The following is a 13,539-nucleotide window of genomic DNA, read 5'->3' on the forward strand; positions in this document are numbered from 1 at the left end:
GGGTTATAAGAAATTGATCTACCAATAACTGCACAACAGAGAAAGAAAATATCCATTTCTTAATTCAACATTCATCAGAATAATTACTGCCCTCTATAATACTGAAATGGAATTAACCTATAAATACCCTTAAGTTTTAGCCATGATGATATTTAAGATGGAAAAAACAAAAGAACAAATAAACCCCAAATATAAATGCTTATAAACCAAATATGAAATCACTTTTTGTACAACTTTTAATTTCTAAGACATTTAAAAAGTCACACTAAAAGTATCTCATAGAAACAAAGACTAACAATTTGTAAACAGAACAATCTGTAAACAAAAATCAATTACTAGTGTGTCCAAATGTTATTTTTAAAAGTTAACATTATACCAGTTTTTTCAAGTTTAAAAAGTCGGTGCTGCATCTATGTTCACATTAAAAAAAAAAAACTTGTAAGAATTCTGCCTTTATGCATTAAATAACATGCTACCAACAAAACTAGCACATAAGAGCCTGTAAATGATGAAAACCTGTGTCCCTGGCAGACGATCACTGAGGCTGCAGGGAGGGCCATGGGCACCCAGCAGATGGGAAGGCCGCACTGCCGCTGAGAGCAGGTACACGTGCGCCTTTAACGCATCTGAGAGCAAAACGCGAGAGGCTCCATCCATCTCTACTAACCAGCACCTTAGTGCAGCAATTTAAGGAGCTAACATTAGTGTGTATGTATGTACAAATTTCAGGTAAAGTCTCATATTTAGAGGTCTATTTTTACAGAGAATGTACATAAAGCTACGTAAATAGTAAATCTAAGAAGTATCTTGGAAAATCAGTAGAAATTAATACAAATGTTATAATCTGAAAACTTATAATTGTAAAATAATTTATTTAAGTATTGCAGAACCAATTAATAAGAATCTGCAAATTTTCCCCAAGAAACTCTGGAACCATAGTGCCTAATGCCCTTTAAAATCGATACTAAAGGAGAGAGAATAAAAGGACTGCTTGATGTGACAGTCACCGGTGCATCCCCATCCAGTCAGAAACAAAATTGTAGCTCCAGAATTGACCTGATGATGAGCATCTGCAGCTCTGCCTTCCAGGGTCTATCTCCTCTCTTTCACTGGCGTGCAGGAACTGCAGTAAAATGAGGACCCCCAGAGCGACTGTCCTTACCAGGACTCAGAACGTTTGGCCTCCGTATTCTGGCATCCATTTCTGGAGTTCGTCATATAAAGCAGCCTCTGTCCTAGCTCCAATGGAAGCACCTGCATTTGGAGTCAGTCTCTCCAGAGGCAGATGCCTGGGCATGTGCTCAGGAAGAGCCTGGAGGAACTGTGATTACGCAGCAGCCCAAGGCTGTAACAATCTATTTGTTCTCAAGGCATCTGAGTCCCAGGTTCGAAGCCGTCCTTCCACCCCATGCATATCCTTTGCTTCAACAGCAGTGAGGATGCCTCCAGGAAGTGTATTGTACTCAGGGTTTACAAATCCAAAACTGGCTTAAGTCCTCGGATGGAGAGAAACTTCCAAATGAACAAAAAGTTGAGCTAAACATTGAAAAGTTTAGTATTTTACTTAAAAATTTTCAGACACTTTCCAAGTATCTAGGCACTCTTTGGATGTGCCTGAAAGTGGTGTAAGTGAGAAGTGATATTACTCTACTCCTGAGTTTCTTTCTGTTCTTCCCTTCACTTGGTCTACTCAAAGTATGGACTCCAAGCTTCACTAAAAATCAAACCTGGCAATTAATACTTCAATAGGCATAACAATGAAATTGGAAAAGAGCTGAATTTTATTAACTTTTTAGGTATGTCGATTTTATGCTGAGAAATTCACCAGTACTATACTGGTGGTCTTTACTGAAGCTTGTTTAGAATCACAAAATGAATGTTCTTTTATTTTAAAACCAAGCTGCATTTTAGAAAGATGTAAAGCTCGGAAGGAATTGCAGACATATAAATAAGGGGGAAGTGTACTCAACAAAGGTTGTAAATATACAGATTAAAGTTTCTTATTATTTTGGTTTAAAGTGGAAATTTCTGACGTCAAATAGACACAGCCTGCGTTTCATAAATTTCTCCCAGAAAACCTTTAAATGTAACAATTTGAAAAAAATATTTTACTTTTGTCTGAACACAGACAATCTATTTTCATACACATAGTGCATGTGAACATATTTATACAGCAGATTGCATAACTACGAATTGTGTGCAAATGGGCCCATCTCCTATTTTTGCATGCACAGATTTCGGTATTCTATCCTAGTGGATGGTTAACACAGAGTGCAATTTCATAGTTTTTATTCAGTAGACTTAAAGCCAAGAAACCATCCCAATAATTATTTACAATTTAATAACTGAATGATTATCAGATCGTGTTATACTGCAAAACTGTTCTTACACCATGAATGCTGATGCTGTGAACTTTGGATGTTAAACTGGTAAAACCAAATGTAACCAAAGCCTGAGGACTATGAGGAAAGAGGAGTTTCTACCACTCGGCATTTATAGTTTTTATATGCATTGGAGAAGCATGGGGAATTAAGTGATCTCTGAAAAAAATGCTTTAAAAAACTGAGTATACATATAGCCTATAAGGTAAAAATCCAAGTTACAAGTGTATTAAACACTGGCAACTATGTTATCAGAGGGAATACTGAATTATATACATAAACTGTCATTAAACTGTGATTACATGATACTTCCTACCACAGCTTATTAGACTGTACAACAGAAGATATTCCTGTGGCTCTCTAAGGCTCCAGGTTTAAAAGAATTTAGTATTTTCCCCTTGGCTCAAAGTCTAATCAGTATCATTCTATAACATAAATCAGAAACTACGCTTTTTGCTTTTAAGGAAATAAGAAACATAATTGCAACCATTACAGCTCCAACATACACTGCAAAAATGATATCTACAAGCAGTTCCCATTGCATTTGAAAAATGCTTTTTCTGAAGAAGCTTCACTTAGTACCAAGGATGCCTTTCAAGTCAGCTTCTACATTCTGAATAAAGTACATAATGGGATTTAAGTAAATCTTTAGAAGTCCCGGAGTTTGCCTTTTCTAACATTTTCATATCAGGTGAAAACAATTTTTTCATATGGGTGATTGTATTTACCAACATGAGCAAATGTCTACAGAAGAATGCGCTGTTCTATATGTCTGTAAGGAATCTACACTTAACTGGAAACTACAGGGTCCATCAGAAAGTTAAATTTAAAAAAGATCAGCCATAGCCAAGTTCTTCGTAGATTATGAAAAAAAAAATGGCACTGATAGGTCTAGGTTCTGAAGAGGGGCCACGGTTGAAATGGAAATGCTTCTACATGGGACAGGAATGTCGTGAGTCTGGAGTTCTCGGGTCTCTTGGTGGCAGAAGACGCCATCTGTGCGTCTCACAGTGCTTTCTGATGCCCATTTACAGAAGGCTTGGCTGTTTCTGAATCCCTTGAAGTATTTGGTAAGTGAAGTTTATGAAGCCCTGCAAAAAAATTAAGAAAATGGTGAGAAATGATATATTGCTGAGTGGCTGGGAAAGGGTTAGGGTAGGGAGAAGAGGAGATTTACAAAGCTAAGTGTTATTTGGAAAGCTGTGAGGTGCTGGCCAGATCCCCTTGAGGAATGAATGATTTCTTCTCCCTACTGGCAACCTCCCTTTGGGGATGGCCTAAGCTGAAGACTGCTGCAGGGCGGAAGTCCTGCCCCTTCCAGGACAGCACGTGAGCGTCCCAAGAGCCTGTCCCTTCTTCTCAGTTCAGTGGAGCTCTGAAGGGCCATCGAAGTCACAACATCCCCGAGGGCCAGTGGAGGCTTCCAGTGTGACTGCATCATGGCACAGTTCCTCCCTCTGCACAGCCCCTTCCTCTTCCTTTGCCCCAACCCGGCTAATAAACCTCTTCCTGGCAAGCAGATTCCCATCTGAAGTGTGCTTCTCAGGGAACCTAACCCGAGACAGATACGTTCCCACTTGCATTTTAAAATGCACACACACAGGCTGGGCGTGGTGGCTCACGCCTGTCATCCCAGCACTTCAGGAGGCCGAGGTGGAAGGATCGTTTGAGCTGAGGGGTTTGAGACAGGCCTGGACAACATTGTGAAACCCCATGTTCATGAAAAACACAAAAATTAGCTGGTTGCAGTGGCTCATGCCTATAATCCCAGCACTCTGGGAGGCTGAGGTGGGAGAATTGCTTGAGCTCAGCAGGTTGTGACTGCAGTGAGATGTGATCACACCACTGCACTCCAGCCTGGGTGACAGAGGAGACCCTGTCTCAAAAAAATTTTAAATAAAGTAAAATAAATTGCCCCTTACACACATGCAGGAAAATGTAGGGAAAGCCACAGCCAAATATTAATATGTAATTAAAAAGAAAAGAATGGAAAACATTACTAAAAAAGAAAGAAATCACAAAAGAATAAACTGAACATAAATAATATCTCACTACCCAAAGGTATTTCACAGAATAAAAAACTATCACTATCTTTTAAAGTTACATTTATTTCTCTCTGTATCATATAACAATTATTTACATAATATACCTGATACACAGACCAACACTGCCCTCTCACAGGGAGAAAGGGCAGAAGAAAATGTAAGAGCTTCTGTGGCACTGGAGCTTCAAGCACTTTAATAAAAATGAAACGCAATGACATACAGCAACACAGTCAGGTGTTGCCGAACAACAGGAATGCATTCTGAGAAATGCACTGTCAAGCAATTCTGTCGCTGTGATGCCATCATAGAGTGTATCTACACACCCAGAGGGCACAGCCATGCCATCCCTAGGCTGCAGGGTGTGGCCTGCTGCTCCTCAGTTGCCAACCAGACAGCATGTCACTGTCCTGAGTGCTGCAGCAACTGTGGCACCATGGCACATATCTGTGCATCTAGAAACATATGAACCTAGAAAAGCTGATGCGTGATGCGTGCTGCCAGGACATTACAACAGCCGCCACGCCACTGCTGGCAGAAACGGTTCAGCTCCATGATCATCTGCTGTGGCCACTGTCACATAGGCAAGTCGTCTGTTATTGACCAAATGATCATCATGTGGCCTATGGCCACACAGCAGCACTTCCACAGGGCAGATGTTGAGAAAATACTTTTCACGAAGCTCAGACCTTTCTGGCATCTCAACAACTTACTTGGAAAAGATTTTTCTCCCTAAAATTTCACATGGTAACTGACCTATTAGGCAGTTTTACATCACTCATAAACTAATATAGCACTCCAAATTTTAATCTTTCTGTCACCTGCATATCTTAATGAAAGAAAAGGTAAAACTGAGCCTGTCTATGTTTGAATGGTAAGGAAAAAAAGAAATCAATCCAACACAAAAAATGGTCAGGTCCCAGGAATGACAATAGGAACCCACAGCTGCTGGAGTTGAGGAAGTGTGCTAAAATAAAGCTTGTTAGAAAAGGGACTGAGTGAAGACAGAGGATCACTGCGGTACCCACTGACTGAGCTGAATGAAGGCACCATTTTAGGATCGATTATGTGAGTTCACACCTAAAACTTGGCTGTCATGTAGGTTATGCATTCTGAAACGTTCTGATGTGTCTCTTCTGCAGACAACTCCAGAAACAATCCCGTCCATTACCACCATCACCACACTAAATTTCTAGTGTTTACTATGTGCTAGATATTCTCTGAGATGGATGCTATTATTATCAATGGGCAGAGTAGCAGAGGGGAAAAAATCTCTACAAAAAAAAAAAGAAAGGGGATAGCTACTTTACAATCAAATTACAAGTCTCAGCGAAATCCTTGTTAAGATCTCAGGTCATTCAAACATTACATATACTTAATAAGACTCTTTTTCTATGTATAAATTGCCCCTTAGCATACCCCAAAGAATACTGAAAAACACTTGGGAAGAAAAGTAAATGTATCTATTAGGTAGTTTTATACAACTCTTGCTAATTCTACTCTCTCTTATGGTCAAGGAACTGACATGCGTATAAGGCCTTTTATATCCGGTTATGTTTTATTACTTTAATAAAGGCTTTCTTAGCAAAATGATGTCCAGAATACCTAATTCAAAAGCTAAACTTACGGCAGTTCATTTGCAACTATCTCATTTAGCAAATGGAAAGTGGAAATTTATCTGAAACCATGGCTAACTAATCTTGCTGATATTATAACAGGCTTAAAAATTAAGTTTTAATGCTAGACATCTGATAAAAAGGACTGTTTGATTCCTACTTCAAGTTGGGCCAGCTTTATTAAACCTAAGCATTAAAAGGTATAAATTATCTGGTGTGTCAGCTGAAACGAGCTGTGACTTTTTCCTGTCAGGCATTGCAGTATTTGATGAGCCATCCCCTCCCAGGGCATATTCAAAGTAAAATACATATGGACAGCTCATCTGAAATCTTTTGTGCCTCCCAAAGGTCACCCTCTCAAACATCAAGGTTGGAAAGGCCTGGTGATGTGAGAAGCTTTATTGCTGCTCATATCGTTTAAGTTATCTGAAAACTGGACCTTAATGAATCCATCAATATGTGGCCTTTTACAATAGCTAAAAGCCCCAATAAGGAGTCATATGCATTCAAATCATGTCAACTTAGGTAAATGAGCTAATGTCAGGATTTTTAAAAATTTTCTACAAGAAGTCACTGCCTTTCCCTTCTTCTGTCATAAAATTACAACCCCCTCCCACCCCAAACCAAGATAATTTACTTTGTCCTGGTATTTTTAAAGTATAAAACTTGAAATATGTTTAGCACTAATGTGGAAATAAGCATAAAAATACATTCATAGGTTACGTTTGTACCCTTTAGCTAAACCTACCTGTTTTTAACACCATTACAATACATGTGACTCTTGGAACACGTAACAGTAAATCCCCTCTCTTCTATTATATCAACGCCAAGAATGCTAACGTTTTCATCTTGAATTTATTCTCTGGCTTAATGAAGAGACTTATGGGTTAGCCTAATACTTGCAAAATCCAAGCCTCAAAAAAAGCTTTCACTAAAAGGTATTATTACCAAGAGATAAGCTTTTAACACCGTATCATCCTCACCACCACCACGACCACCATCGTCATAATAAAGGGGCTAATATTTACTGAGTTCTTAGGATGTGCCAGGCGCTGTGCTAAGGATCTTACAGAATTATTTCCGTTGATCTTCACAAAAACCCTAACAGGAAGATGATACTATCACTGTATTACAGATAAGGAAGCTAAGGCTTAATGAAGGAATTTTGCACAAAGTACTGGATCAATAATTTGACCTCTAAGGTTTTACAAATTTGGGAAACTAAATAGCTGAAGATGTAATATTAACTCAAATGTCAAAATTATTATTTAGTAGAAAGAGGAAAAAATACCCATAAACCTCAGGATTACCTAGGGCCTTGAAAAGTTCTTCTCGAACTGCAGAGGTGAATTTTCGGACCAGACACAATGTTGTCACAATAGCAAAAAGCAAATTGTAGGATAATACAATATAGAAATTTCCCAGCCAATTAAACCTTCCAAAGTCGCCAAGTAGATCAAATCTAGTGATTCCTGTTAAAAATAAATAAAATAGCCCTTAATGAAATCAGGTTAAGACATATTTAGTGTGCTACAAGTAAAGTACAAGTTAGATCGAATTCTATGGACTTTCTCACTTCTGTGACGTGAGATGCTCTAATGAATAAATCCTAATTTAAAATATGTAACTACTATCTAGTGGGACAGCCTCAAGCCAGCCCTAACCTACTTCACATACACGCCACAGTCACTAGCAAGTGATGAGTAATGAGGTCAGAATGAACGCCCCTCGACATTCGACGGAACTCATGCTGATGTTAAAAATCAAGCTCTCGTGCTGCTTACATGGGTAGGATGGCTGACCGCATGCTCTACCAAGACAGGGTGGCTGTAACTGATCACAGGAAGCAAGAGTCACGATGAAAAAGATGCCTGAGAACATCCTTACACCTCCTCCACTGCTGCCCTCTGGAGGACCTCTCTTTAGTCAGGTCTCTGGGCAAATGCCATCTCCTTGGACAGGAAACCTCTGACTCCCCTACCTAAAACAGCAGGACCTTCCATGGCCTTCTATACTAATTATGACTCTTCATAGCATGCATAGACTATTTTTTTTTCTTTTTGGCTTATTATTGCCTGTTTTCCCCACTAGAATGTAGGTTCTATAAGAACAGGAACTTTGTTTCACCCCTATAATCCCAGTGCCCAGAATAATGTCTTATACACACTTAATATGTATAATATAAATGAATAAATAAGATATAATTTCCTTCCATTAAAAATTGTTAATCTGAGTTTAATGCTTATAGGCTTGTAGGGTAAAAAGGCAAAGCAGGAAATACAGTAGGATGATCTAATATATGCATTGAAGTTACTTAAATTCACCTATATACATTTGTAAAAGTATTTTTACTTAAAAATAGTTTAAATAGTCATTCTATTAAATGAGCACATGGCCAAGTCCAGTATTTATTGGAAAAAATACGTGAATGTTAGGATTTTTCTGACTACTGATAAATAAATTACATCATTCAGGTGTCGGTCAAGTGACAGATAATGGGAATGTCAACATTCTTCAAGGAAAAAAGGATAGAGCATTTGGGGGCCATATAAAATTTAAACTACAAAGAATTAGAATGAGTAATAACAATTGTCTATAAAATTGTATAAATAAAATTATGCACCTCATATTTTAAGGGTGATTTAAGGATTTTTATGGGTGATCTCAAGAATAACTTTGACTATACTCAATTTTACATTATCAGTTGACCTTTGAGCTGAACTCTCATCCTCCCTCCAATGCAATGGCATAATCTACTACAGATGGCCTCTACAAAAGCAGCTTAGAGAGACAACAGAAAAACCAAATATAAACATTGTCATAAAAACAGGAGATCTCAAAAGTAGCTCTTCTGTAGCCACTTCTACCCAGGACAAATGTGTTTGAAATTGAAAGACAGTAATATACCAAAATACTTTTTAAAGGTAGATAATTAATGAAAACATACAATGAAATAGCTTTTTTAAAAAGGTTAAAATGCAGACAGCAGAAGAGTACACAGCATATGTCACACATGGCTATGAGATGATGACAACAATCTTGGCTACAGTTTCTCAGCTATTCATATTAATAAAACTTTACTTTGTTAAAAGGAATACATATCTAATTATAAGTTTTATTTTTCAAATAACGTACCATTTCATTTAGCCTAGGAAGTGATCTTTAAACAAGATATAGTCCTACCAAAACAAGCTGCAGTGGCTTCAACCCAGAGATCCCAGATAAGTAATTTTATCATTAGGGCCAAAGACTCCTTTGAGAATCTGCTGAGAGCTATGAATCTTCTCACAAGAAAAACCCAGACACAGACACCCAAATTTTACACAGCACGAAGCTCACTGACAGAGGACACGGGAGATCCCAGAATCAAACCCTTGCCCAGATGCTCTATACGAGTCTTACCTGCTCTTGAAATTTTTTTGATCACATACTACCATCAGTAAAAACAAAATTTGAGCATCTATACCCCATATATGTGTATTTAATTATTTATAAGCTACATATATACTATTCAATGACATACACAGACAAAACAAAGACTTTAAAAATCATAACAATAAATATAAATACAAGTTCTAATAGTTTCTTCACACAGTCCAACGACTTACTTTATGAATGCATGGAAATGCACAAACTCCACTTTGGAAACCACTGGTATATGCTCTGTGGTGGGTAATCCTACCACCCCTGGACATGGCCTGTGTCCTACGTTGTGACAGCAATACCATATAATGAGAAGTCAGGAAGCTGAATGCATCATCACGGTAAGAATGGAAGGTATGTTTTGCAAAACGGGAAAGTGTTTTCACTAGAACTTCTTAGTGGACTCAACTTGGTATCTTGAGACTCAGGGTCAAGACTTAGAGACATCTAGGCAAAGAACAGTCTCTATCATCAGATGTTTTGGTTTTCAGGCTATTTCAGGTTGACTTCATCAACAGAAACCCAGGAGCCTGTTGCTATAGTGCACTGAAGAACTAGACAAATATTACCTCATGAAAACTAGTTCCAAGACATCATTGTGTTGAATTTAATATTTTTAAAAATCTGATAGATTGACTAACAGATCACTCTGACCAACACACAGTTCTTCAATTCTGAAAATTTTCTATAAAGACTGGACCACAGGAAACCTTAAAAATGAACTTCTCTAAAATTCTGCCTGAGAGGTTTCTGGCATGGCAATAATTAGATTATAAAATGTACTTTTAAAATTAAAAGCACCAACAATTAAGAAAAAATGGCAATACTCAGACAAAGCTTTAATAGCAATCATTTGACAAATGTAAAAGAGTTTTAAACCTCTATTTCTGTAAAAAGGTAAAAGCATTTTAAAAGCAAGCAAATTTTTTAAAATACTACTATTAGAAGTAATACTACTATTAAAAGCAAGCAAATATTTTAAAATACTACTATTAGAAAGATCTAATTATCAAATGTTGTTGTTTAACTCCCATAGTCAAGTATCTAAATGCTTATGTCCATTTGGAAGTTCATTTTGTTAAAAGATTAAGTAAAATACACACCAGGCAAGAAGCTTAGTAAGTTAAGCAGTGGTTAAGCATAAGGTTCACATTATCTAGATTATCTGTCAATAAAAAAAATTCTTCATGACAAACTGCACATCACCTCCCGCAACTAGAATTCAACTTAAAATATTTTATGCATAATTCCTTGAATAATGATCTTTTTCTATTCATACCTATAAAAGAACTAACATACAGAATAAAATCTCATTTAAGAAAGGGCTGGTTTCTCTACCTGCAATATGAGTCAATAGAATTTATGTTCTTTAGCCCACCTGAGTAAACTTCTACTTTTAGCAAGCCTATTCATCTTCCTAAAGCAGCAAAAAGTAGTTAAGAGAGAGTTTATAAAGCTTGACACATAAAGGGATCATTAATATGACTTTATCAATAAATTATATATGTTGGCATTTACACAAATGGCTGACATAAATATCCATGGTTTTAATGTAAGATTACCAGAAAGAACACGTACATCCTGTTATTTTTTAAAAAAACTTATAGATTAAATGTTCTTTGCTGAAATATTAGGATTAGCATACTTTTTCCTTCTGAACTCAAAGGTTAGATTATTACACTATGTTTTCAAATCTCTTCCTCTAAACCAGATTTTTGAAATAATATTAGCTAAGACAGTGTTGGGGAAAAAAAAGTGACAAAGAGTATGAAATAATGAAATCTACAGTCATTTTAAAACAGGAATAATTTAAATTGGCTCATTGCCAATTTTTTTATTCATTCAAAAACAAAGTCATCGTAAAATGAAAGAGAGGCTCCACTTCTGGGGTGGAATGAATGATGCTGTTGAAGCAAACGCTTTACCTTTTTTTTTTGAGATGGAGTTTTGCACTTGTCGCCCAGGCTGGAGTGCAGCGGCGCGATCTCAGCTCACTGCAACCCAGGCCCTCCTGGGTTCAAGCAATTTTCCTGCCTCAGCCTCCCAAGTAGTTGGGAATACAGGCGCCCACCACCACGCCCGGCTAATTTTTGTATTTTTAGTAGAGATGGGGTTTCACCATGTTGGCCAGGCTGGTCTGGAACTCCTGACCTCAGATGATCCGCCCTCCTGGACCTCCCAAAGTGCTGGGATTACAGGCGTGAGCCACTGTGCCCAGCTGACTTTATCTTTTCACCAGTCTTACTGTGCAAGTATATTTTCATGAAATTATATCAATTGGAGATATACTTATTGACTTCAGGCTCCAGCCTATATGGAGTAAAAGAGACCAGATTTTCCCTCTCAACTTTATAAACTGAAATACTGAACAAAGTATATGAAACAACAGTTTTCAACACCCTAGACATCAGGAAACGAAGGACAGTGATCACTGAGAGATGAGAAACAAACAAGGTGGGCCCTATGATTGCCACAGTTTACCACCTAAAGAGACTGCAGTGTAGAGAGAAGAGCTGAGGAGAGCTCCAGCCATCTCCCTAAGTTCATGAGATGAAGCTTGGAGCATAAGGATGACACAGTGGCCAGAGGGCTGCACAAAGGAAGAACCTGGCAGACAACTGACCAGTGTATGCTTGTGGGGAGCAACTAATCAAGAAATGAAGCAGGTGACAGAATGAGTAGCAAAGACATTAAAACGGTTATTTTAACTACATTTCTTATTTCAAAAGCTAGAGGAAAGATAAAACTTGCTGAGTAGAGATATGAAAGAAAATAGACTGAAACTGACCTTCTACAAAGGAAAATTATACTGTGGGATATGCAAATTATACTAGATAGGATTAATGTCAGATTAGACACTGCAGAAGAAGAGATCAGTAAATTTAAAGACACAGCAACAGGAAAACAAAACAAAGAGCAAAATAAGAAAAGAATGAAAAAAGCATCAATGAACCATGAATTAATTTGAAATGTCTTATGTACTTGTGATTAGAGTCCCTGAAGGAGAAGAGAAGAAAAAACACTATTTGAAAAAATAGCGGCTGAAAATCTTTCAAATATGATGAAAATTAACCAAAGAAGTATAATAATCTCAAAGAAAAAGGAATCAGAAAAGAACAAACTAAACCCAAAGTTAGCAGAAGAAAGAAAATATAAAGACTGAAGCAGAAATAAATGAATTAGAAAATATAAAAACATTAGAAAAATCAACAAAAGAGTTGGATTTTTTAAAAGATAAAAGTGACAAAACCCTTAGCTAGACTAACTCAAAGAGAAGTCAGAAATAACTAAAATAAGAAATAAAAATAGAGATATTCCAACAAATGACACAAATAAAAAGATCATAAGGAACTATTATGAACCATTATATGCCAACAAATTGGATAACCCAAAAGAAACAGATAAATTCCTAGAAACATACAATCTGCCCAGACTAACTTTAGAAGAAATAGAAAACCTGAGCAAACTAATAAACAAGAAGATTGCATCACTAATCAAAACTTTCCAGCAAAGAAAAGCCCAGGACCGGACGGCTTCAAAAGGTAAATTCGACCAGACAATTCAAAGAAAAACTAATATGAACTCTTCATAAACTGTTCCAAAAACAGAAAAAGAAAGTAAACTTCCAAACTCATTTTACAAGGCCAGCATCGCCCTGATTCCAAAGCCAATAAAAAGGCAACAAAAGTAAAGAAAACTACAGGGCGGTATTCCCAGTAAACACAGATGCAAAACTCCTCAATACAATGCTAGCTAGCAAACCTAACTCAACGACACATTAATAGGATCGTACGCCCTACCCAAATGGAGCCAATTTATTGCTGGGATGCAAGTATGGTTCAACATATGAAGGTCAATCAATGTGATATACCACACTAGCAGAATGAAAGACAAACCACATGATTAGCTCAGTAGATGTAGAAAAGAGCAACTGACAAAATTGAATATACTTTCATGATAAAAACTCTCAACAAAACAGGTAAAGAAGGAATTTATCTCACCATAATAGAGACATTTTTTTTTTAAGAGACAGAATCTCACTCTGTCACCCAGGCTAGAGTGCAGAGCCTCAGCCTC

General features: G+C 37.2%; 1 protein-coding gene across 13 annotated transcripts in view; it reads right to left on the reverse strand.

Moving 5' to 3' along the window:
• Positions 1 to 218: 218 nt before the first annotated feature.
• LMBR1 (limb development membrane protein 1) overlaps positions 219 to 13,539 on the reverse strand; it is a 217,178-nt gene continuing 203,857 nt past the window's right edge. For 8 of the 13 annotated variants that reach the window (XM_055347386.2, XM_055347387.2, XM_055347389.2 and 5 more), the window contains 2 exons: positions 7,350 to 7,511; positions 219 to 3,472 (listed from right to left, as the gene is read on the reverse strand). In XM_055347386.2, the coding sequence (XP_055203361.1) occupies positions 3,387 to 3,472; positions 7,350 to 7,511 (248 nt within the window). In that variant the 3' untranslated portion in view covers positions 219 to 3,386. The remainder of the gene's footprint in view (positions 3,473 to 7,349; positions 7,512 to 13,539) is intronic. The other 5 variants (XM_055347388.2, XM_063708879.1, XM_063708881.1 and 2 more) reach the window with 1 other exon arrangement.

This window comes from Gorilla gorilla, chromosome 6 (genome assembly GCF_029281585.2).
Source record: "Gorilla gorilla gorilla isolate KB3781 chromosome 6, NHGRI_mGorGor1-v2.1_pri, whole genome shotgun sequence".
In the NCBI taxonomy this organism is placed as follows: domain Eukaryota; kingdom Metazoa; phylum Chordata; class Mammalia; order Primates; family Hominidae; genus Gorilla; species Gorilla gorilla.